The sequence below is a fragment of a genome, unplaced genomic scaffold, assembly GCF_019419815.1.
Source record: "Pyrus x bretschneideri cultivar Hongxiangsu unplaced genomic scaffold, Pyrus_bretschneideri_v1 Contig31, whole genome shotgun sequence".
NCBI lineage: Eukaryota > Viridiplantae > Streptophyta > Magnoliopsida > Rosales > Rosaceae > Pyrus > Pyrus x bretschneideri.
Window position 1 is genome coordinate 3652423 of NW_025999624.1, and position 26372 is coordinate 3678794.

Here is a 26372-nt window from a genome sequence, read left to right on the forward strand (position 1 = left end):
TCTACAATTCTTAGGAGACAAAGAAATCGTATTCTAAAGTTGAAAATTAAGAATGACGTATGGTTAGAAGATAAGGGTCTAATTCGAAGCAACATTGATGACTATTTCAGGTCTTTTTTTTTTTTTACTTCTCAAACAAGAGATCTTCGGGTTGCTTTGTCGAGTCTAAAGCAGGTGGTATCTGAACAATTAATGATGATCTCCTAAAACCCTTTACTCTAGAGGACATCAAGTGTGCAGTGCTCCAAATGAGGGGTCTAAAAGCTACGGGGCCTGATGGTTTTCATGGGAATTTCTACCACTCTTGTTGAGAGATTGTCAACAAAATTATTTATGGGGCTATCTCGGAGTTCTCCTCTCTTAGGTACCCTCATCCTGATATGAACCCTATGAACATCGTTCTCATTACAAAAATTTAGGGCGCCTGAGTCTATCTCCCAATTATGTTCTATCAGTTTATGCAACTTTGCATACAAGAACTTTTTGAAACTGATGGCTAGTAGATTGAAGACTCATCTCCTAGGTCTTATTTCCCACTATCAAAGTGCATTTGTTCCAGGGCATTAGATCCAAGATAATATTTTCACTGCACATGAAGCTTTTCATTACTTGAAGCACAAAAAATAAAAATGCGACTTTGAGTTGGGTCTTAAGGTTGATATAAACAAGGCTTATGATCATGTTGAGTGGGATTTTCTCGAACCTGTCCTCCTCTAGTTGGGTTTTTCTTACAACATAGGCCTCGATGGTTATGACGTGTGTCAAAATTCTCCTTTTCCATCACTTTCAAAGGTAAAAGTGGGGAAAAATTTATCCATTCCAAGGACCTTTGCCAGGAAGACTCGCTATCTCCCTTCCTGTTCCTTTTCATAATGGAGGCCCTCTCTTCTTTAATTAGTGACTATTGTGAGGTGGATGTTCTCTCTGGTATTCTTCTAGCTCCATCATGCCCAATGATTTCCCATCTGTTCTTTGTTGATGACTCTCTTTTCTTTATTTAGGTTGATAGGGATAATTGTATGGCCCTCATAAAGTTATTGGATATTTATTGTGTGGCATCTGGCCAAACTAACAATCTACATGAGTCTTCTATTTTGTTCTCAGCCAACTCTCCCCAAAATATCATCACAGAAAGCTTGCACTATTTTCAGTACCCCAGACCTCCGGGTCAGGTAAATACCTTGGTTTTCTTACGATATGGAGTCGTTCTAAAAGAGAAGCTCTATCTTTTGTGAAAGATCGGATTTCTCAAAAAATGCAAAGTTGGAAATCGCTTCTTTATCTATAGCAGGGTGTGAAATCTTAATAAAGGCAGTTGCGATAGCTATCCCTACTTACCCATTGTTTTATTTCCGACTACTTTCTGCCATGACATTGATGGCCTTCAGGCTTGATTTTGTTGGGGCCAAAAGGAGAACAAACGTAAGATTCACTGGCGAAATTGGCCGGCAGTTTATGCTTCTAAAAGTGTGGGCGGGCTTGGCTTCGCTTCAAGAGTCTTATTAACTATAATACTACCTTGTTAGCAAAGATATTCTGGCGCCTTATTTCTAAACTAATTGCTTCCTGGGCTAGAGTTCTTCGTGGCCGCTACTTCCCTTCGAGAGACTCTCTTAATGCTTCCAAGGGTGGGTGTGCATCCTGGGCTTGGAGTAGTCTCTTGTAGGGCCAGGCCCTCATTATGAATGGGGCTAAATGGCAAATTAGTGATGGAAAAATTGTTTGTATTTGGCAAGATAAATGGCTTATTCCACTTCCGATGGTCTTCTTCACTTGTTTATTCATGTACCAAATTTTGTGGCTAAAAAGGCTAAGGATATCATTTCGACTGCTGATTGCAGCCGGAATCTTCTCCTATAGAAGCTACCTTCCTTGGGGATCTTTCACATCTGGATCGCCTTAGTTGGCTTTGGTCTCTTAATGGAGACTACTCAGTTAAATCCTGTTATGCTTTTGCCATGCTTTCTCTTTGAACAACCATTTGTTTGCTACTCCAAGTGCTAGCCATTATATTTCTGTGGATCCGGTCTTTTGGAAGCTAATATGGGGTATGAAGATTATCCCAAAAATTAAAATTTTCTTCTGGATGACAGCCAATAATTGTCTTCCCACTATGGAGGGCCTCTACCGTCGTCGGGCTAGGACTGACCCTCTCTATAACATTTGCAAGTTTTCGCCAGAGACTACTAAACACATCCTTTTTCTCTGCCCCTGGACCTCTGCGGTTTGGTTTGCCTCGGACTTAAATTACCACGTGGACTACTAAGCTATTACTACCTTTGATAGATGGTTATTGGCTTTATCCAAGGTGGTGAAAGGTGGGGAAATGTCCCTATCTAATGTGTTATCATCGGTCTCCTTTCTCCGTTGGGAAATTTGGAAAGCTAAATGCTACGCAAGCTTCAACAATGTCCTCCCCTCACCTTTCAAAACCATGAAACTAGCCACTGATTCCATTAGGGAATTTCTCAAGGCCACCTCAATCTTTGCCATGCTACAAGTTTCCCCTCCACACCAACCCCAATGGATCTCTCCCCTGCCAAACTTTGTGAAAGTCAACTGTGATGCTTCGTGGTCTAAAGCTTCATTTTCCATGAGTCTAAGAGTGGTGGCTAGAAATGAGACAGGGGCTTTAATATCTGGTTCTGGAATTATAGGTATTGCAACCTCCTCTTTGGAAGCCAAGGTTAAGGGAGCCCTTCTGGCTATGGATCTGGGTGTTCAAAATCACATTTCTAGAGTTTTTTTTTTTCGAATCTAATTCGGCGGAACATGTTTAGAGTATTAATAGTTCGAAAAAACTCTCTCATTAGGCTATTTTTCCTATCATGAACCAGATTCAAAATTTAAGTCACAAGGTTCAATTCCTAAAATGGTCATGGATACCTCGCCAAGCAAACTCTGCAGTTGATTGGGTTGCATCGCACTGTAAAAAAGGGATGTTTCCAGATGTCTGGGTAACCAAACCTCAATCCACTCTAGTCCACATTCTATCTATCGACGACCTCCTATGTCCTCACTCGGCTCAGGGTTGGCATGGTCAAAGAGGGTGACTAAAGCTTCGCTTCAAGTCATGTTTTAGCTCTCCCTATCTATGGTATGCTCTATTTTTCTTTTGTCGTTGCTGGCCTCAGTCGTGTGTTGTTAGGGTCGTTTATTGTCCTTTTGGAGCTCCATCTCCTTTTTCAATGAATATCTTTGACCAAAAAAATAAATAAATAAATAAAAAGGGGAGCATGACTAATGAGAGATATGTAATGTGAGGATGAAATAGGAATTTAAATTTGATGAGACATTAAAGGGAAAATGTCTATTGCCATTTGAATTCTCATTGTAAAATTAATGAACAGTTTGTACTTTTTTGTTTTGTTTAAGACATGGACCCTAGCTTAAATTCAGTAAGGGGTTAAAAAGCTGCATGGCTAGCAACGAGTCTTGACATAATCACTTTTTTGGCGAGTCTCACTAGCAAATCTCTAATTTTCATTCAAACATGACTATTTTAACAACCATATTTTAGAACTTGGTTACCTTAGCTACGTTCTATGGAACTCGATTTCGATCCTATTTTGCCATTTGAAACTCAAAAGTCATCATTTTAGTCATTAGAACTCGATTTTGATCCCACATTGCTTCCTGAAGCTCAAAACTCGACACTTACTCACTGGAACTCGAGTTATCCAATTTTGCGCCTGAAGCTCAAAAGTCGCCACTTTATTCCCTGTAACTCGATTTTGATCCCACTTTGCTCCATGAAACTCAAAATTTGTCACTTTACTCTTTAAAACTCAAAATTCGTTTTACATTGCTTTTGTTTCTATTTCTTAGAATAGGTGCATCCATTCAAAGTTTATAATTGATAATATACCAAATTTCTCTCTGAAATAAATAAATGGTAAAAGAACTATCTTCTCCCTTCACTAGCCACCTCCATTACGTGCATAAGAAATAATGAAATCAATAGAACTAATGACAAGATGGCTGGCGATGGAGGGAGAAAGAATGAATGTATGGACAACTATTAGAGAGAGATAGGGGAGACACAAGAGTTGGTTAGATGAAGTCCATGAATTGTTTTTATTATTTTTTTTACTTCTCTTTTCTTTTTAATATGTTATATAAGGTCTAGAAATTAATTTTTTTTGTTTCAATCCACATGGTGTTATATGATTGGATATGTGAGGTAGATTTGAGTCACGTCAGTCATAAGTGGGTCCTAATTATAATACATTTGTATTGTCTGGAGTGAATACTGAGCTTCAAAATGTAAAATGATTTGAGCTTCAGGAGATATAGTGCGAACAAAATCGAGTTCTAAGAAGTAAAGCAGTGAGGTGACTTTTGAATTTTAGGATGCAAAATAGAATTAAAATCAAATTTTAGGGTGCAAAATGATAACTTAGACCATCTCCGGTGGATATGTCATATACTAAGTGAAATGTCACGTGATCAAATTTGAAGGTAGAAAGAAACTCTGACCGATAGATCAATTTTACGTGGTTTGACATATGAGATTTTGCTGTCAAATTTGACATATAAAAAAGGTGATGTTAATTAATTCTTTAATTATTTGTATGTGTTTCATTAATGCACCAATTAATCATGAAAAATTATTTTAATTGATTTCTTTTTAAGAATGAGTCCAACTAATGTTATTTATAACAAAAATATATATGAGTTAGAAGAAGGAAAAATCTGACATTGTCATGTGAGCTAACAAATTAATATTTTACATTTATCTTTCGACATGTCGTCTAACACTCTTATAAATTTTAAAGAATAAAGTAAAAATAGAAATCAAAGATACTGAGGACCCAATTCGCTGAGGATGCTGCTACAAAGCTTAATATGGCGGAAACTTCATACAGCGGAAGCTACTAGTGGAAAACTCACGAATATTATGATGAGAAGAGAACTGACGGCGGTGATCACCACGCGCCAAACCCTCCTCCTCCTCCTCAAACCTTTGTCTTCCCTCGCCACCGCAACACCGCCGCCCGATATCTCTTCCGAGCTCTTCGCCGTCCTCTCTCACCGGAATTGGCAGAAACACCCTTCCCTCAGAAACCTAATCCCCTCCATATCCCCTTCCCATGTCTCTTCCCTCTTCGCCCGCAACCTTCACCCCCAAATTGCCCTCTCCTTCTTCCGCTGGATCGCCGGAATCCCCCGATACAAGCACACCGTCCACTCCCATTCCTCTTTGCTCCTCAACATTCTGCTTCCCAATTGCTGGCTCGATGCCGCCGAGAAGATCCGGATTTCGATGCTCAAGGCCTGCGATTCGCCTGAGGACGCCCGCTTTGTGCTCGACCTGTTGCGCCGGATGAACAACGGCGGTTCTTGTTTCGTCGAGTTCAAGCTCACTCTCAGGTCCTACAACTGGCTCCTAATATCTGTGTCTAAGTTTTTACTAATTGATGATGTGAAAACTGTTTATTTGGAAATGTTGGCCGACAAGATTCCGCCGGATATAGTTACGTTGAATACCATGGTGGTTGCTTATTGTAAATTGGGAAATGTGGCCGGGGCCAATTTGTATGTCAGTAAGATAGTGCAGGCAGGTTTTAGCCCCACTAGTTTTACATACAGTTCATTGATAATGGGGCATTGTAGGAACAAGGATGTGGATAATGCTTTTAAGATTTTTGAGGTAATGCCGGATAAGGGCTGTCCAAGAGACGTGGTTTCGTATAATTATTTAATTCGGGGGTTTTGTGAGGCTCATCGCATTGATGAGGCACTCAAGTTGTTCTCTCACTTGGGGCAGGGGGGCGATAATTGTTTTCCTAATGTGAGAACATATACAGTTCTTATTCATGCGTTGTGCGGATCAAGAAGGAAACTAGAAGCAATTAATCTATTTAAAGAGATGATAGAGAAGGGTTGTGAACCTAATGTATATACTTATTGTGTGCTCATTGATAGCATGTGTAAGGAAAATAAGCTTGATTATGCTAGAAAGGTGCTAAATCGGATGCTGGAGAAAGGATTGAGTCCTAATGTCATCACATACAATGCATTAATAAATGGGTATTGCAAGGTGGGAACAGTTGAGGCTGCACTTGAGATTTTGGCTTTGATGGAATCAAACGTTTGTCGTCCAGATGTTCACACATTCAGTGTATTGATTGACGGGTTTTGTAAAAGGAATAATGTGCACCAGGCAATGGCACTGCTTAACAAAATGCTTGAACGGAAGCTCTCACCAAACTTGGTTACATATAACTCATTACTCCATGGCCAGTGTAAAGGAGGTCATTTCGATAGTGCTTATAGGTTGCTTAATTTGATGACTCATAGTGGTTTGGCTCCTGACCAGATTACTTACTGTATTTTCATCGACGGTCTCTGTAAGTGGAAGAGATTACAGGAAGCTCAAACCATGTTTGATACTCTCAAGAAGAATGGCATCAAGTCAAGTACAGAGATGTTTACTGCTTTAATTGATGGTTACTGCAAGATTGGGAAAATCGATGACGCCCTTTCTCTATTTGATACTATGCTTGTTGAGGATTGTTTGCCAAATTCATATGCTATCAATGCCTTGATACATGGGCTATTCAAAGAGAAAAAAATGATAGAAGCATCCTCAGTCATGGAAAAGATGTTAAGTATAGGTGTGAAGCCTACAGTCCCTCATTATAATATTTTAATTAATCATGTTCTGAAAGAAGGTGACTTTGATCGTGCTCATCAGCTTCTCAATAAAATGGTCTCTGTCGGTAACAAGCCTACTCTAATTACTTACAACACATTAATTCAGGCATATTGCGCGTTAGGGAATATAAATGAAGTGGAGAAGCTGATGAGTAAGATGAATGGAGAAGGAATTTCTGCAGATTCGTTGACTTACACATTTTTAATTGATGGATATGTCCGTATGGGATTAATTGATTGTGCGTTTGATGTTCTTAAGCGCATGTTTGATTCTGGTTGTGAGCCTTGTCATCGTACCTATTCCTTTCTAATCAAACATCTCTCAAATCAGAAGTTGGTCATGACAAACAGCAAAGCAGTGGGTCTCGATATAATGTTGAATGTCTCTGGAAATATCACGGATATATGGAAGACCATGGATTTTGAAATTGCTTTGGAGCTATTTGAGAAGATGGTTGGACATGGTTGTGCTCCCAATATGAACACCTATGGCGAGCTTATAGTAAGACTTTGCAAAGAGAGAAACTTAGAAGTGGCCCAGAGGTTATATGATCATATGAGAGATATGGGTATTTCTCCCAACGAAGATATTTATAATTCTCTTGTTAATTGTTGCTGTGAGATGCATGTGTATGGAGAGGCAGCAATTCTAGTGCACACTATGATTGAGCATGGTTATTTACCAGCATTGGAGTCGTGCAAGTTGCTTGTATGTGGCCTTTTTGATGAAGAGAATGATGAGAAGGCTAAGGAAGTTTTTTGTAGCATGCTTCGCTGTGGGTATAACTATGATGAAGTAGCTTGGAAACTTCTCCTTGATGGTTTGCTTAAGAGGGGCCATTTAAATAGAGGATCAGAGCTGCTAACAGTCATGGAGAAAATGGGTTGCCAGCTTCATCCTGAGACAAATAGAATGTTGACTGAGGGACTTAATGAGACATGATACTGATCCTCTATGTTGTTTTTAAAAAAGAATTGGATGTCGCAAGGGGCTTGTAGCTCAAGTGGGTTAGAGCGTTGACCCCCTGCACCTGAGATATTCTGATTGAATCCCCTCCCTCCACCAATATCACTTGTACCAGAATAATAATTGGTTGTTTTTGTCCACAACAAGCCTTAGAAACTAAGGTTATGATGTTGTGCTCTGTAGCTTCAGCACTGATCCTAATTAAGGATATTCCGTAAGCTGATTGTAGCTTCAGTGCTTCCACAAAGTTTACAAGCATTTGTGAAGATCATAAGGCAAGTTTGTATCTAAAATCTCAGATTCATTTTGTTAGATATCCTATCATTTATTGATGCGTTCCCTAACACAAATCCATGCATCATATGGCTAATTCATTCGAGGTGTAAAATTTATCTGTTTCTGAAATGGATATACCCATCTACACACTTTTCTTTTTCCCATTCATACATATATTAGCTGGCACATTTCCTTGTGAACAATCTTGAGTTTGGACTAGAGCCTGCTAGTACACATGTGCAGGCACACACATGCACATATATGTATGTATAATATATATACACCTGGGGCTAAACATTCTGATCCCTAGATTTGTTTTGCAGGGTATAGCTTGAATGTTACCACTTGGTTCACGAGAAAGTATTAAAGCAATATCCAAAAAGTTTAAATATCTTCCAAATTCTTTGAGGCTTCATCAGTATCTTGTGATAAGTATGTTAAAGGTAAAACCAAGTCTATTGTTTCATTAAATTCAGCTCCGTTGTCTTTGTTTGGTGTTCCGTTATTTTGTCTTTGGTTGCTAAGGAAATGGAGGCTAAAGAAATGACCTTGAATGGGTTTGTGATTTTAAATTTGTCTGTCTTACTCTTTTGATTGTGGGTTGCTTTTGTTATTTTATCAAGTAATTTACTGCCTAATTGGTGTATAAGAGACAAAATCTTTACCGTTGTTTTATAATTTACCAACACTTAATATCATTTTATTTTAGATGGGAAAATTTGAAATCAAATTAAAACATTTCTTATGCATATCCCTGACTAAGATTTAAAACTGGATAAACAAATTACTGGTCAAGGTAAACAAATTACTAGGTTATCTTGGGATAAACTCATATCTAGAAATCTAGCCAGCAAGTTTTTTGAGTAATTATACCTACTTTCCGGGCAATTTATTTTGTTTTATTGCATGAATGTTTGGTTCAAGTGATTTTTTGTGATTGGGATTTGTAGGTCAGGGGAGTTATTTGAGTAAAAATTCATTTGTTCAAAAAAACAAAAGGCATGGAAAAATCATGCATTTTGCATGGCCTTAATTATTATTTTTGGATTATACGTGCTTATGGTGTCGATAGATACTGGATCTTGTATAACTATGAATGCGTATAATATTAAATTTTGTCTTGTTGCAAGTCACCACATAAGGGAAAATAATAACTTGCAGCAAAAATGCAGTAGCCCAGAGGGGCAGTAACTCGAGGATAAAAAGTAAGCAGATGTGGGAGTCATCAACAAGTCAGCAAATCTGTAAGTGAGAAGCCCCGAGTCATAGCAAGATCAGGATTGGCACAAATGGCTGTCAGGGCAGTTGGTTGGCAGTGACATGTATTCGTTGTACAAAAGGTGAGAATCGTAAGGCCAAACTTGTACACTAGGTGATCCTGAATTACAAAAAGGACGTAACAGATTCATCTTAGGAGGCCCGTTGCAGTTCTTCATTTACTTATTTAGGACGAAGATTTATTATGCTCAAAGAAGGCCACGGAGCCTGGGAATTTGTTCAATTTTCCTCATACAAAGTGTTTCGTTTTGATCTCAGTTGCTTAATTAGACCGTCTTAGTTTAACTCTCCGTGGTAGCTTCAAATGATATAACCTGATGTTTGCATAACTCAATCTGTTATTTCCTTTACGAATCATGTTCTTTCTCCTCTTTGAAAACATTCAAAATAACAAGTTAATCATTTTAACAAATTTTGGTTTTGCTGTTGTAAATCACCGTTCTCCATCAAATTAACCAGCCTCGTTGGTAGTCCACGAAGCACAGGGCTAAACCTGAACATTCTTTCTCCAGTTGCTGGAAAACAATACATCACCAAGAGAAGAGGTCATTTCGATTGTAAATCTCCACCGACCCCTTTGATCGGTAATCTTTGCTTGACAATGTCTGCCGGTTTTCCCATGAAGAAGCTGGGATTTATTCTGTCTTCTCGCCAGCAGTTATTCAGCTTCCCAGCAGCGAGTTGAATGCTGAAGAGTTTAATGGAATGAAAATTAAAGGCAGTAGGAGACAACAAGATCTTGATACTATTTGGCAGAGTTTCATATCAGCCTTCACGTCACATCAACCATTTCGTCCATTCTCCTCACAAAGGCGCTCTTGGACCTGAGATCACGGTCTTGTATGGTAAACAGCCGAGGGTTTCGACCAAAAGTGATGGCCTTTCCTTTCCATGGTGCCCCGCCCAGGTCGAACACCAACACTGTCAAAGCCAAAGCCAAAGCCACATCATTGGCTTGGTCAGTCAAGATTGCCTGTCATACACAGCCAGGTAGTTTTTTAATTTCCCCTGCTTCAAATACATGTGCTCAACCACTGCCTGCCACTGAAGCTCAGCCACTTGACGCAAGTCATAATCTGTCACATAGTGCGTGATATCGTGTGAGCAGGGCACCAGCGGATATATCATCTTGGAGTTGAGGAGAGCTAAGCAGGAGCAGGGCTCTCGCTCAATTGGCCTCAATGTCAGTTCTATGAGCACATTTGAAGGCCGCTGTTGGATCTCGAGCCCTAGGTACAATTCTCGCGGGAAAATCTTCCTTGCAATGCTTTCACACATCAAAGTTGCGCAGTCCATCGAGCCGCCCATGGAATGGAAATAATCGGTAGCATCAGTTATCTCCAACTGAAAGTGTTCTTGTATGTTGGGATCATCATTGTTCAAGCTATTGAAGTGGTTCTCCAAGTTGTAAGCATCAGACTTGAGGCAGCGCGCAAAAATATCGGAAATCTGCTCGTGTAACAAGTGATAATACTCCACAACCGCGTTGTGGTTGTATTGGCAGCTTCCTCTCTTGAGTTCGAGAAGGCGAACGCCGCTGAGGGTCTCAAGAATATTGTCTAAATTGCCCAGGAGTTGTCAGTGGGAGGAGCTTGGAAGGGAGGGGGGTTGGGGTGGATCTGACGGAGTCAGTACGCTGCTGTGTAGAAGGCTGCTTCACCATACTTATCTTTGCAACAGGATTCGACTGTCTAGAAGGTTAAAGATGAGCTTGAGGTTTGAGGGTTGGTGATGGTGGTGGTGGAGTGGGGTCGTCCGAGCACCAGCTTTGGTGGTGGTGGAGGGCTTGATGGGTTTTGTCGCCATGCTTCCTTCACCGGAATCTTATTCTTCAACGGTTTCTCTGCAGCCGGTGTCATCATTACGTTTTATGGAATGGGGTTTTGGGGTTTGCATGTTCTCATATAGAAGGTGCAACAAGTCCAGACATTTTTGATTTATACTTCGTTGGATTTGTAGCGTTTTCGTATTAGCTTCGTAGTGTTTGAGTAATTCTTCGGTAATTTTCTTGTAGCGCTTTTTAACGACCCAGTTTAAAATTCTTAGAATTTTTCGAAAGTTGGTCATCCAAACAAATTTTTGCGTTGAATTTGTTCACAAACAAAAATACGCGACACTTGCATTAGTCCTGCCATTTCAAAGAATTACATTGATTTCCATTTCCATTGGCAGCATAAGCATACGCATTTACAAAAAAAATTTGCAGCAAAAATGCAGTAGCCTACAGCGGCAGTAACTCGAGGATAAAATGTAAGCAGATGTGGGAGTCATCAACAAGTCAGCAAATCTGTAAACTGAGAAGCCCCGAGTCATAGCAAGATCAGGATTGGCACAAATGGCTGTCGGGGCAGTTGGTTGGCAGTGACATGTATTCGTTGTACAAAAGGTGAGAATCGTAAGGCCAAACTTGTACACTAGGTGATCCTGAATTACAAAAAGGACGTAACAGATTCATCCTAGGAGGCCCGTTGCAGTTCTTCGTTTACTTATTTAGGACAAAGATTTATTATGCTCAAAGAAGGCCACGGAGCCTGGGAATTTGTTCAATTTTCCTCATACAAAGTGTTTCGTTTTGATCTCAGTTGCTTAATTGTCTTAGTTTAACTCTCCGTGGTAGCTTCAAATGATATAACCTGATGTTTGCATAACTCAATCTGTTATTTCCTTTACGAATCATGTTCTTTCTCCTCTTTGAAAACATTCAAAATAACAAGTTAATCATTTTAACAAGTTTTTGTTTTGCTGTTGTAAATCACCATTCTCCATCAAATTAACCAGCGTCGTTGGTAGTCCACGAAGCACAGGACTAATCTTGAACAATCTTTCTCCAGTTGCTGGAAAACAATACATCACCAAGAGAAGAGGTCGTTTTGATTGTAAATCTCCACCGACCCCTTTGATCGGTAATCTTTGCTTGACAATGTCTGCCGGTTTTCCCATGAAGAAGCTGGGATATATTCTGTCTTCTCGCCAGCAGTTATTCAGCTTCCCAGCAGCGAGTTGAATGCTGAAGAGGTTTAATGGAAGGAAAATTAAAGGCAGTGGGAGACAACAAGATCTTGATACTATTTGGCAGAGATGGCTTTAGGGCGTACGAGACATAAACACCCTTTTGATCATCGCTCGAGCTTCAAATCAGCCTACACGTCACATCAACCATTTCGTCCATTCTCACAAAGGCGGTCTTGTATGGTAAACAGCCGAGGGTTTCGACCAAAAGTGAAGGCCTTTCCTTTCCATGGTGCCCCGCCCAGATCGAACACCGACACTGTCAAAGCCAAAGCCAAAGCCACATCATTGGCTTGGTCAGTCAAGATTGCCTGTCATACACGGCCAGGTAGTTTTTTAATTTCCCCTGCTTCAAATACATGTGCTCAACCACTGCCTGCCACTGAAGCTCAGCCACTTGACGCAAGTCATAATCTGTCACGTAGTGCGTGATATCGTGTGAGCAGGGCACCAGCGGATATATCATCTTGGAGTTGAGGAGTTGCCACCCGAGGCTTTCAAGTCCTTCAAATACTTCTCAGCTAAGCAGGAGCAGGGCTCTCGCTCAATTGGCCTCAATGTCAGTTCTATGAGCACATTTGAAGGCCGCTGTTGGATCTCGAGCCCTAGGTACAATTCTCGCGGGAAAATCTTCCTTGCAATGCTTTCACACACCAAAGTTGCGCGGTCCATCGAGCCGCCCATGGAATGGAAATAATCGGTAGTATCAGTTATCTCCAACTGAAAGTGTTCTTGTATGTTGGGATCATCATTGTTCAAGCTATTGAAGTGGTTCTCCAAGTTGTAAGCATCAGACTTGAGGCAGCGCGCAAAAATGTCGGAAATCTGCTCGTGTAACAAGTGATGATACTCCACAACCGCCTTGTGGTTGTATTGGCAGCTTCCTCTCTTGAGTTCGAGAAGGCAAATGCCGCTGAGGGTATCGGGAATATTGTCTAAATTGCCCAGGAGTTGTCAGTGGGAGGAGCTTGGAAGGGAGGGGCGTTGGGGTGGATCCGACGGAGTCAATACGCTGCTGTGTAGAAGGCTGCTTCACCATACTTATCTTTGCAACAGGATTCGACTGTCTAGAAGGTTAAAGATGAGCTTGAGCCTTGACGGTTGGTGATGGTGGTGGTGGAGTGGGGTCGTCCGAGCACCAGCTTTGGTGGTGGTGGAGGGCTTGACGGGTTTTGTCGCCATGCTTCCTTCATCGGAATCTTATTCTTCAACGGTTTCTCTGCAGCCGGTGTCATCATTACGTTTTATGGAATGGGGTTTTGGGGTTTGCATGCTCTCATATAGAAGGTGCAACAAGTCCAGACATTTTTGATTTATACTTCGTTGGATTTGTAGCGTTTTCGTATTAGCTTCGTAGTGTTTGAGTAATTCTTCGGTAATTTTCTTGTAGCGCTTTTTAACGACCCAGTTTAAAATTCATGGAATTTTCCGAAAGTCGGCCATCCAAACAAGTTTTTGCGTTGAATTTGTTCACAAACAAAAATACGCGACACTTGCATTAGTCCTGCCATTTCAAAGAATTACATTGATTTCCATTTCCATTGGCAGCATAAGCATACGCATTTACAAAAGAAATTAAAATAAGGAAAATATGGACAAACTTTCCTTTTACACAAACAGATATCACCTATGGAAAATGAAATCTACAATTGCAGGGGTGTATACGTATATATATAGATATATATAATCATAGCAACTGTACGTTATCCACTGGGTCGGATGAATGTGCAGCAGCCAGCAGAGCTGCTCCCATGGCCGATCCGTCCTCCGTGACCTTGAGTACGACATGTTTCGCAATATCTTCGCCTAATATTTCCGTCAACGCTTCATGTAAGTACTCTCTAAACATTGTATAGCGTGTATACAAACCCCCCTCCATTGCCACAACCGTTCTCCTCATTTTGTGATCGCTTCTACTTCTTCCGCCTGTGATTCCACCACTCCCATCCCGGCCAATCTTCTTTAAGATCCCCACAATACCAGCAGCTGCCAATCGAGCAGCCCTGCGGGTCACAACGTCACACACCTTGACTATGAGCCTTCGGCCCTTCAGAGGGACATCCGGAATCTGAAATGGCCAGATCACCAAACAATATTCTGTTAGAAACTAGAAATTCTTGACGGACAAAGAATCAATATGAATCGATTGTGTCTCGTCTACCTCCAGGCTCTCTCTTAAAATGCTTCCTACTTTTTCCAAGTCTGGAGAATCATCCTTGTGCATTGCAGCAATCAACGGTGTACTGGAAAATATACACCGAAGAATAGTATTTTTTAAAAGAAGACGATTGACTCCGGTTGTATAACAGAAATTTCCAACATTTTACTTAGGAGCAAATTGTGGGAAATGTCCTAATGCCACAGATGCTTACAATATGTAACGGGGCTTGGGAAACATTCAGAAGAGATCCACAGCAATTACCAATAGGGAGTTTGTCACATATAACAGGGGATAAACTATCTTGCAATACATCTCTAATTTCTCATCACTTCACTTCAGACTTCTAACGTTTACAAACAACATTACAAGCTTGATCGTCCTGAGCATAATATAAGTTCAATTTTAAATGCTTTTGTGAAGATGGAGAAATCACATCAATTGATATTGCATAGTATTTTCACATTTAGCCTTCAACACATGATAACATTACCGAAACTTGCCACAATCAAATTTTTCTAATATTGTCAGAAAAAGTTGTATATAAAATAAACACATAAAAATATGCCTACTTATACTAGAGAAAAATATAATTGTATTGGAATACATAAATTGCAAAACAGAATGACCTAAATTATAAAGTACCGGAACAAATTGAAAATATGGAGAACAAGCATATATAATGTGTTCATCCAAGTATCCAACAAGTCTCTTAGAATTTATTGAAAAAAAAATAAAATGTAAAATGGACGTTATCTATTTTTTGTCTAAGTGAGAGTCACGACCTAGGCGGTCTAGGTGGGTTTAGGCAGGCTGGCCGGCTGCCTAGAAGAAGTTATCTATTTTTTGTATAAGTGAGAGATGCGACCTAGGCGATCTAGGCGGGTTTAGGCAGGCTAGGCTGGCGTCTAGGCAGGTCTAGGCGCCCTTTCTTATTTTTCTTTAAACGCCTAGGGGTTAATTGTGGCGGTGACCAACCGCTAAGCGCCTAGGCGGGGATTTTAGAACAATGATCATATCAATATTAACTAATTATTCTAATGGCATTTTGCAATTCAGCCAATAAAACCAAACAGTATCAGCAAATGGAGCAGAGAGAGAATACCTCAAAATGAATGGCATAGATAACTTGGAAGATCTAGGCTCAAAAATATCTGACTCCTGTGACATTCTGACAATCACTCTCCTAACAACATCGCCCAGGTACATTCCCGATATCAATTTTTCAAAACCCTGTTGAAAAGTTCTTTGACTAAATGAGATTCTAAAACATCATATTTGATTCAACAACTGCAAAATCAATAATAAAACGAGTAATAAAATGAATCTTACCTGATCATTTGGATTAGGGCTATCAGCATCTAATTCAGTATCATACACAGTTCTTGGTAAATGAGAAGACCAAAAATTTCCCCATTCCATATTGACAACCTAATATAGAACAATTAAATATTATTTCAAAACAACGATTTCAAGTGAACAGATGGTTAAAAAAAGCACCATCTCATCAAGGTAAACGAATAAATTATATAAACATATGCATATATATAAGAAGGGATACAAGATAATAGATACCATGCCTCCAGATGCTGTAAGTAGTCCTTGAGACTTAATTATAGCATCTGTCCTTTCCAAATAACAGGCATTAGTGCCGGTTCCAATTATTACTGCAGCAACAGTGTCTGTGTCGTGATAATGTCCAAGTGATAATGTTCCCACAGAGTCATTGACCTGGTTAAAGGAAAAGAAGAACTATGTTTACAGATTTTACATCCAAAGCAGTAATCAGAATCACACAAATAATTGTACAGGGGCACTGCCCGCAAAAGTTACATAACTGATAAAATACAAGGATATTTTTATGTTCACAAGTTACAATGCAAAATACTGAATTTAGGGTTCCACATCAGAAGCCGCTACCCTTTCCCTTTATAAAAACCACTTAATAGTTTTCGTTCAATGAATTGCTTTTCCAAAGAAGAGTCGTCTATACAAAAGAAATTCAAGAGTCCAGGCATAATTTTCAATTCGATAAAAGACATATAGGCAATACAATAATACCACCAAACATATAGTGAATTTATTACAGTGATCAACTTGCCTCTGATGTGATTTAGGGACTGCAGTATATGTAGCGGAGACAATATTAAGAATTTTCCCCTTAAAACAATATTTTCTATTTAAAAGATAAAATTTCTAGAACATTTTTTCCACTTAAAACAAACCCCATGTTAGCACAAATTTAATCTAGTAGGAATTTACAAAAAGTAAAATTACTTAAAGATGAGAAACAGCAATCTTACAAGTGCTGCCACCCTCATATTTAGACCCTTCTTGGTCATTGCTTTCTCCAAGCATCCTGCAACCTCTTTTCCAATCTAACAAAACATTTTAAAGCACGCATATATCAGGTGAGAAGGGGGGAAGCTCCTGCACACGTACTTTACTAAAAAACAACTTATTAAGAAAATTGCAAAATCATCAAATCCTTTTTACGACATGTCTTAGTTGATACAATTAAACAAAATCAGGATGATTATTTGGTTTTTTTTTCTTTTTTGGTATTTGGTTTGGACCACGTGGAATCAGCTTTCTGGATCATGCACAAATCAAAACTCAACCTTAAAAATGAACCTCAAACTGATTAAAATAGTGATCCATGTAAGACTCGTTATGCATCAGCAATAAGATATTTTTTCAAGCAACTATGCTCTTGCCTTCGCAAAGTTCTCTATAATAGTTGAGTTTTGTTGAAGTACAATATACTGGACACCATGCAACTAACCATGTCTTCAATCGCAAACCCTTTTGTCCATTTTAATAAAGTGCCTGATGAAACAGAGGTTTGTTTCACTGGAAAAGAGAACGTAAATCCAAGCTCCCTTCTTCTGTCCAGCGAAAGCTTAGAATCGTCTGTTTCTCTTTCAACAAACTCCTTTACTGATGAAGCAATAAAATCAAATAGAACCTGCAGGCAATTGAGATATATCAGCTTAATGACACTGACAGTAGAACGTTGAGAGTTTTCAAGTATTTGCTAAGCAGTTATAGATATCTGAATGTACAAATTCAGTTACCTCGCCTGTCCCAGTCATCAAATTTTGAGTAATAGCTGGTCGATATACATCATGTTCCAAGGTAGAGGACCTTGTACCTCCAAGCTTAACCCGCATGACCCTAAAGTTAGTACCACCAAGATCTAGTGCATAATAAGTTCCTTTTTCGCTCCTGACCCAAATGATAAAAAATAAAACTAATCAATCTCATTTTCTTTTTTAACAAGAAACAATACTTATAAAGAACTAAAAGACTATGCACATGCAGAATCAACAAACTGTCCAGCAATAGAGAAACTTTAAGCACTGTCAATAAGATAACAGGAAACCTATCACCAAAGCTAATCTAAACATAATATTAAATGACAACATCCTGCCAATTTGCATCATCAAGAAGAATAGCACCTCTTGAAACTCAACAGAAACCAAAGCCTATATAAAGAAGTCCAAAATCAAACTGTATCCAACAAAAGCTCCATCCCCACCCCACCATATTTATATAAAAAAAAAAAAAAATCTTCTATTTGGTTATCCACACCACCCAAAATACAGCCATCACAAGAGTCACGCAAGACTTTCACGCTATTATTGTACACAAAATCATCACCATTACAAACATCATATACTGAAACACATTTTCAAATTATAGATTCAGTGGCAATGGGTCCTTTTATTGACAACAAGACATTGCATCAATCATTGGCAAGCTGGACGGATAATTGATATGGACGTAAAATCGGATAGTACATATTTCTAAGTAAATAATGACTTATCAACTATATTTATGTCTAAGCTGATGGCCAACAGTATCACCAATAAATGGCACAATCATGTCCTAGTTGAAAACTATGATAGTGTGTTTAAATGAGGGACTTTAGAGTTCCATGTAACTTAGGCTAAAATTGTTAGGAATGCAGTACAAAAGTTAGCGGGAAGGACCTGGAAATGACTAGATGCAATACAATAGAGGGAACTTTGAAATGACAATTGTAAGTCCTTTATTTAGTGTCTTTGTACTGCATTTGTAGTGTTTTGTAGCGCTTGAGTAGTTCGTTGGTAGTGTTCTTGTAGTGCGTATTTAACAATCGAGTCCAAAGTTAGATGAAATTTTCAACCAAACATAACATAACTGAATGTGAAAGTACTGTGGAATAGATTTTAGGATAATACAAAATGAAAAGTCAAATACTTCTAGATGAGCAATACATTGAATCTTAAAACCACACTCATAAAGACTTTTACTATATCAGCGTGAGAACAGAAGGAAATGGAAGAAAGAACCCTTTCAATTCTCGAAGTCATATTGGTAAATTTTCAAGAAACAAACTTATGCCCAGCACAATACCGATTGGATTGATCAATTAGTGTCGAACGTCAAAACATCAAGGACGACTATAAAATTAAAAAAATAAGAAAACCAAGATCCCAATTGAAAAAGTTGAATGTCAGTTCAATCATACCAATCTAAGAGCTTGAATATCAGTTCAACTGAGACGAAAGGCAGAAAGAAGACCAATATCCAACAATTCCAAAATAGCACCTTCGCTAAGAAATATAAACGAGAGAACTATTCGACGACACACATCAGATAGCAATAGAAATGCATACAAAAGTGGGGGGAACGAAACTACAGTAACAAGATAAATTGAAAAAGAACCATGACAGTAAGAGAATTGTAACAAAATAATAAATCATCAAACCATGTCATCTCCAATCAAATACGTCCCTAAATACCAAAACTTTAAAATAAAGTTACTTTCTTGCCCCAAATAATCAAAGAAACGCAACAAAACATAAACGATAAACCCATTAAAATCCAATTAGGGAAAATAAAAATAAAAAAAAAAAAAAAAATACTCGATTAACAGAACCACCCAAATTTTCATCAAACACAACATTACCATCTAAAACCAACAAAAAACCAAAACCCAATTGATTAAACAGATAAAAGAAAATCCCCATGGAAGAAGAAAATCAAGTGGAGCATTCAAAACTATTACCCATCGGGTAGTTTATCCACAAAAGTGAGCAGCATTTTGAGCTTGGAGCCACCGTCAGAGGCCAAGCCGGCGTGCATCTCCACCGCCATGGCGTCCACCACCTGCCTCAACCTCCCCACTGTGGTTTCACAGCTTAGCTCCAGGTCCTTCAAGACCCCAAACACTCTTCCCCACTTCCTTCTGCTCCTTATCCTCCGACCCACCACCATCGTCGCCACCGCACACGCCGCCACCGCCACCCCAACCGCCAATCCCACCGCTACCTTCCCCATACCCCTGACTTATCCACGCCCCCTGTTCCCAATTCAAAATCTCACCGCCAAACGGTGTCGTCTCGTCGGCCTACTAGTGAAACGACACCGTGTCACCATGAACGCGGTCCGGCTTCTGTGGTTTGTGGCGTTTGATTGTGATTTTGTTAGAGCTCTCTCTGTCACTCTCACACCCTCCAACGGTCGAAAGAGGCGTTCAGATGGTTCCAACAGTTTGAGTCTATCGACGGAGATTGGTCGGAGTTTGATCTCCGGTACTATTTCCGGCGATAGTGGCCGGAAAGTGGTGCGGGTGACCCGCTCGAGAAAAGGCGCCAGAGAGAGAGGCGTTGTGAAGCCAGTGTTGTAGGAATGCGAATTGGTGGGTACTTAAATAGTGGTCAAAATGACAAAATTGCCCTGGAATTCGTCCAAATGGCGGATTTGTCCCAGTATCTGCGGCGATTTTTTCACCCTTGTGGGGGAAGATTTTGTGGAGGTTAAAGAGAAATCCAAGATTTTATACTCGTGTGTGGTAAATTTGTCATGATTTGTGATTGTGGGATAATAATTAGTTTTATTTTGTCTGGAAGATTATGAGACTTCCAATTGGGGGTTAACTAAAGACTAAGTGATGCTTTCGTAGTCTTCGTATTTGGAATAAGTATGCAACTCATTTTCCATAAGTGGAAATTGTGGTAGCAATAATCCATTGTATTCCGTGTTGACGAATATATATTTACAAAACAATCAACACATTAAAGACTAAAGCCTCACACGCCATCAAGTGGGGGATTCGCCCAATAGATTTCTGATGCTTAAGTTAGTTCTTTTGAAAAGAGTGATTGTTTAGGGCTTGTATGCGTAGCAAAAAACTTACTGAAATTTAGTGGAGATTGAGGTATTTATAGGAGAATGTTGCCAACCATGGGGTTCGGGTTTTGCACTACACATGACGGCATCCTATTGGCCAAGGTATGTCATCTATAAGATGCGCGAGAAAATAATATTCCCAAGATATCAATTAGGAGATAATATCTTAGAATGGTGATGGGAATATCTCCAATTGATAGTGATAGGAATTCCTTACTTAATAAAGGTGATCTTCAATTAGAATGTATTAGCAAATAGGATTTAGTAATTAACCCTATTGTTAATACCTTTGACTTTTCCATGCCACGAGCAAAGGAGCTTTGAGCCAGTCGTTGTCAGCTGCTTAGACCTTTAGGGATGCTGAGCTGCGCGAGGAATAAAGGTGGGTTCAAAAAATCGAACAAAACTAGATTGAACATCGAACCGAAACAGAAAAACCGAAAATAAAAAAAAAATCGAACCGAAAAAGAAAAACTAAACAGAACTGAACCTTATTGGTTTGGTTTCGATTTTGGAGGTTCGGAAACCGAACTGAACCGAATCAAACCGAATCCCTTTACACTTTATGAATGTATGCCCATGGTGTTTCTTTTGTGAAACTTTGTTACCAAGTTTGAAACTAACCTAGGGCTTTTTCAAGAAGCATACTTGGTTCAATTAGGGAGTATATTTTATTGGTTATAGAGGAAAGTTTTGGAAGGCTTTGGAACTTAGAAGAGTTTCTTTGTGTTGTTTGCTTTTTGAATGGATATGGTGATCATTTTTCTTTGCAATTGAGGTTGTTAATATAATAGGATTGGTTTATATGATCTTGTATATATACAACTACCTTCCACTTTCCACTTGTTCATAGTCTACCAATGCAAGCCTTTTCTAAGTTCCATATTAAAAAAGTATCAAGTTTTATAAAATAAAATAAAAACCAAAACCGTACTGAAACTGAACCGAAGAAAACCAAATTGAAAAAAAACCGAACCAAAAAAAATCAAAAGAAAATTGAACCGAACCGAATGAAAACGAACCCACCCCTAGCGAGGAATATTATAAGCGTGCCCATTTAATAAAAGCAATCTTGTCTTTCTTAAGAAAAGGTCTACGCATCGCCTTTTGAATTTTTGCGATTATTTTTTGGCTCCACATGAATTCCTTTTGTATTATTATGGGCCAATTTGGGATTGATGTGCTTTTTTGAAAATCTGCTTATGTTGTATTTTAAGAAGAATCAGTTGCAAGATAAAGCAGTTGAGCGTTTAATAAACTATATTTTAAAAGTGTTAGCTTGAAAAGCAGTGTAAAAGCGTTTGGTAAATTTTAATGTAAAAATGATAGCAATGTATATAATTGTAAAAATGGACGTAATAGTGTTGGTGACGGCGACAACAATGATGGTGAAGGCAATGTTGTGATGGTGCCAATAAAGGGGTGTGGTGGTTGGGCTGCAAGAGATAACAATGGTGGTAAGGGCAGCGACAACAGTGATGGTGACCGTTGTGGTTGTGATGGCAATGGTGGTGGTTGTATTCATGGTGGTGGCGGTGCCAACAACGATGGTAGTGGCAATTCTGGTGGTAGTGGTGACGGGTATGGTTGTAATGTTGGTGGTGGCAACAATAGTGGTAGTAATGGCAGTGGTGGTGTAAGAGGTTAGAGTTTGTAAGGGTAGGTGGTGGTTGTCACTTTGTACTCAGGGAAAAAATGTGTTTAGAAGGATAAATAATGTCATTTTTTAATTAATTAACGTATTGCATCAATTAAAAATATTCATTAAAGACTCAACTCATCTTTTTATTAAAGCAGCTTTAAAAAACAACATACAAGCCACTTTTAAAATATGCTCTCTAGATGTTGTTGCTATTAAAATAAATGGGATATTTTATTTTTAGCAAACATTTTTTACTGTTTAACTTTAAAATGAAGATTAGAGACGGCTATAGAATACTTTAATTGTATGTTTCAACAACATGATAAATGAAGATTTTTCTAAATGAGAAAAAGACCTTAGTGTGCCATTAGAGGCCGCTATAGAATACTTTGAGTCGTATCAAAATAATAGTATCCTAACGAATCATTGGACAAAAAAAAAAAAAATAGTTTGGGGGTTTCATGATTTTCAGCACTGACTACACTGCACAATTGAGGTGCGAGATGGATCCATCCATGTACCAAAAAGGGCAAAACCGGAACAAAAAGCTGTGTAAGGAGGGGTTTTGGGCTTTTGGCCTCTCTCTCCCCAATCAAATAATTTTAAATTTTAAAATAAAAAAGCTGGGGTTTTTTTTGTTGTGTGGGGCGTGGGGTGCTTTTTTTTTTTTTTCGTCAAAAAGTGTGGGGCGTGGGTGTTGGCAATGCCATATTCGATGACAGCTGCGCTCCGAAAAGAGGGAAACGGCGACGGTAGCTGCGTATGCGCCGCCGTACACTCGCCAGCTGGCTCCCGCTAAGACCCAGCTAGCCTCGCTGTAAAGCTGCCACATACAACAAGTACTTCCTCACCCTTTTCCCCATAATCCTGTGCTGTATTGTATTATATATCTATATATTTTTGTTTCTCTGCCCAAAACCTTTTATTTATTTATTATTTTTATTAACTTATAAATAAAATTCGATCAACCAAATTAAATACAATATGTGAACAAGTATTAGTATCACGTTTTGATAAAAAATAGAAATGAATAATATAATAAGCAAACATTTTTTTTTTCTCTCTCTCTAGTAGGATATTACAGTTGTCAATTATAGAAATCACATTGTAGCAAACAGAAGATATGTAATCGATGGATTTTTTTATTTTTTTTTTTTAAGTTTTTTGTCAAAGAGATGGACTTTTTTTTTTATTATTATTATTGAAAATGCGAAGAATTCCCAAGTTAGAAGGTTAAGAAATCTGACTAGAGTTTATAAGAAGTTGAGACATTGTCCCCGATCAAATTTAAATCTCAACCTTTTCCATAATGTCATAGTCAAATTTGGCAGCATCTAACAGTCGAAAACCATACTTACATGTTATTCATTTAAACATAAATGGAACCATCTTTAACATAAACTAATAAGAATAAGAAAAAGATCAAGAAAAAATGTTATACATGTAGGGCCACCCTGAGAATTTGGGGCCCTAGTCAAGCTTTTGAAGTCAGGACCTAGAGTTCTCTGACTCTCAACCTTTTGCACATTGATATGTACAAAAACAAATTCGCTCAATACATGAAAAAGTCTATTTCTACATCAAATATCATTATTTATTAATAATAATAAAAAAAAAAGATATGCAAACATTACTTAAATATCATACGTCTCGCATTTTCCGTGTTTCTAGATGCAAATGTACTAATTAAGTTAACAAAATCTAATTTTTCTACCAATTCTTTTTCAATTGATGAAATAACACTCATTCAATCTTTCTTGTGACATGGTTGATCAAAGATAAGATTTGATCAACTTTAATTTTGAAAAACTTATTTCTACAGATGCAGTTGTAACGGGTATGGTACAAAATTTATAAGTAAAGCAAACCATGCATTGAGAAAACACCCATTCATATGTCTCATATAGTTTCAACACTTCTATTGCCCAATTTTTTTTTTCCTTCGTTAAAGTCTCTCTCAAAATTCTTAGCATACATGCATGTATGCTATAAAAAACAATGAGAAGATTTTAGTTATACGTTAGTCATGGCAAAAAGAAAATTAAACAAGTTGATAATGTAAATGAGGTCATCACTAATACAATAAAACCTTTATAAAGTCATAAAGTTGGGACCAATTACTTAATAGAGGCGTGGTTAAAAAATATTACTTATTTATCCTTAATGAATCTTGTATTTTCTATATACGATTCCTTGGGGTGCCAAGCATTTTATTTCTTGCACATATATACGAGCAACCTTGAAGATGTGACATTAACTTTGGAAACTACAACATTGTCTCAAACAACTTTAGAGAAATATTTTAACTCATCTTAAACTTTTACTTGTACTGTTACATTTTTTGTACTAATTGACCGTTACTACTATATGAATGTGTGTTTCCTTAATATGAGACCAAAAAGAATTATAACTTGTTACAATGTGAAATTTATTCCTATAAATAAATTGACTCAAGTTGGGGTCAAAAATTTTTATGACTTAAAAGATTATTCCTTTATAGAGTACTACTTTTGAGGTTTTACTATATAAGCTTTATTTTATATTTCGGTCAAACTAGTTTGCTCACCTAAATAAAGACCTATGAGCTCTCTCATAAGAGATATCAAATTAATCTTGGATATGAGAAGGAATGGATATTTAAAGGAACACCTATTTTTTCATTCATTTCGTTGTCAGTAAACATATGAATACAAATAATACCCATACAATAGTAGCTTAATTTATGTGCTTAAACTCTCCTTGTTATATTTAGAGATCTTTTAGTTTAAATACCAATTTATTTTTCTTCTAAAAAAAATGTTTTAGCTAAAGTATCATATTTGAAGTTTAGGTACCAATGAAAAATCAAGGAGAAGCTAGATGTTTAGCTAGTAGACATTCCATTCCTGAGGACACACCAACAACTCACAGATGTTTTAACACATGTGGTGTCTGCAAAATTGTTTCATGACTCACTTGGCAAGTTGGGCTTAGGAGACATTTACACACCAAATTTAAGGGTAGTGTTGGCGTGGGTGCCAACGTATCATAAGATATTCAATGGATGTTGACGTGAGTCAATGTACCATATAAATTCAACGTGTTTTGGCTTGAGTTAATGTAAAAAACTCTCATATAAAAATAAATACAATACAACAATTCAAACCGTAATAACCCTATAGCTTTACGCTTTTATCTACATCTTCACCCCCAGATACTAGTATAACTAAGATATCAATTAGAAGGGTGAGATGAATCCAAGGTGATGACTCATGATTTAGATGTCACAATCATGATGGCAAATATGAAAGTGAGATGTAATAATGCACTAACAAAAGGCACGAATTTAGATTTTCATTGGGATATTTACTGAGATTTGGGTAGTTTATGTCAAAATCTTATGGATTTTGGAGCATCTCTGACCTGTGCATGTCCAATCAGATACGAGTCATATTGTCAGCAGTGACATATAATCGATGACGAACCTACGTGACATGCCTTGATTTAGACATATACCCATTTAATTATCTTTCCCTTTTTCCTTTACCTTTTTTTGCCTTTTATGCGACGCACAAATTAACAAGGCCAAATAAACTCATCTTGTACAAAAAATAATATATTAAATACTACGATAGTGGTACTATTTGGTCGACACAAAGTGAGTTTTTATTCTTCGGCATATATTTTTGTAAATTTTAATGAAAAACTCGAGTTATTATTTATTTTAATGAAAAATTATATTTTTATATTAAAAAATTAAATTTAGTATTATTCACTTTACCTTTTATTATGTCATTATCGTTAAAACTCAAAATTTTCAAACTATTTTCATTAATTTTCTTTATATTTTTATTAAGAACATACCAGCCCCACGCATAAATATTAAAGTTATCTCCATTAAATCAAATAAAAACGTCGAATAATATTAAACAAGAATTCGTAATTATCATTTTTCGAAAGTTATTCTTTGTGCAAACAATAATCTTATCATTTAACGGTGTGTCCTCCTATTTACCCTTTTATAAACTATAGCATGGCTATGGAAGAGTTGGGTAAATATTCCTCTCAAAACTTTTCCCAAATAGTAAATAATGACACACCAAGTTTAACCAAGAAAAATGAAACCCAACTCATGTCTAACTCATCATTCGCAGAGGCGGCTTTGAAGGGAAGCGAGATGTGCTATCGCATAGGACCCAAATTTGAATGGGTTCTCAAAAAAT

At 37.9% G+C, this 26372-nt stretch overlaps 3 protein-coding genes across 5 annotated transcripts; 2 read left to right on the plus strand and 1 right to left on the minus strand.

Annotated features, from left to right (window-relative positions):
- Positions 1-4811: 4811 nt before the first annotated feature.
- Positions 4812-7901, plus strand: LOC108865306 (pentatricopeptide repeat-containing protein At5g65560-like). The gene has a single exon (XM_018643078.2). The coding sequence runs from the start codon at positions 4829-4831 to the stop codon at positions 7601-7603; it is 2775 nt and encodes a 924-aa protein (XP_018498594.2). The 5' UTR covers positions 4812-4828; the 3' UTR covers positions 7604-7901.
- A 5799-nt stretch (positions 7902-13700) lies between these two features.
- Positions 13701-20035, minus strand: LOC103929541 (hexokinase-3). Of its 3 annotated transcripts, XM_009338753.3 has the most exons (9): positions 19405-20035; positions 17426-17576; positions 17134-17316; positions 16652-16726; positions 15924-16079; positions 15681-15779; positions 15454-15581; positions 14352-14433; positions 13701-14258 (listed from the first exon to the last, which is right to left on the minus strand). In XM_009338753.3, the coding sequence occupies exons 1-9, from the start codon at positions 19674-19676 to the stop codon at positions 13878-13880; spliced, it is 1527 nt and encodes a 508-aa protein (XP_009337028.2). In that variant the 5' UTR covers positions 19677-20035; the 3' UTR covers positions 13701-13877. The 3 variants fall into 3 exon arrangements, with proteins under 3 accessions (XP_009337028.2, XP_048446283.1, XP_048446282.1); XM_048590326.1 differs by lacking the exon at positions 14352-14433 and having other exon boundaries at positions 14105-14258; XM_048590325.1 differs by lacking the exons at positions 13701-14258; positions 14352-14433 and adding an exon at positions 14445-14730.
- Positions 19774-22176, plus strand: LOC125480037 (trihydrophobin-like). The gene is made up of 2 exons (XM_048590252.1): positions 19774-20021; positions 21858-22176. Exons 1-2 carry the CDS (start codon positions 19774-19776, stop codon positions 22174-22176), a joined length of 567 nt encoding a protein of 188 aa, XP_048446209.1.
- Positions 22177-26372: the final 4196 nt, after the last annotated feature.

What these genes read in the sequence shown, in the direction of transcription:
- LOC108865306 (XM_018643078.2), top strand. Translation starts at nt 4,829, where the DNA reads ATGCTGCTACAAAGCTTAATATGGCGGAAACTTCATACAGCGGAAGCT.
- LOC125480037 (XM_048590252.1), top strand. Translation starts at nt 19,774, where the DNA reads ATGAACGCGGTCCGGCTTCTGTGGTTTGTGGCGTTTGATTGTGATTTT. An exon ending in GGCGTTGTGAAGCCAGTGTT is followed by an intron (nt 20,022 to 21,857) that starts GTAGGAATGCGA and finishes TAAAAATGATAG; the next exon opens with CAATGTATATAATTGTAAAA.
- LOC103929541 (XM_009338753.3), bottom strand. Translation starts at nt 19,676, where the DNA reads ATGGGGAAGGTAGCGGTGGGATTGGCGGTTGGGGTGGCGGTGGCGGCG. An exon ending in TTACAGCATCTGGAGGCATG is followed by an intron (nt 15,780 to 15,923) that starts GTATCTATTATC and finishes GTTCTATATTAG; the next exon opens with GTTGTCAATATGGAATGGGG. An exon ending in GCCCTAATCCAAATGATCAG is followed by an intron (nt 15,582 to 15,680) that starts GTAAGATTCATT and finishes ACTTTTCAACAG; the next exon opens with GGTTTTGAAAAATTGATATC.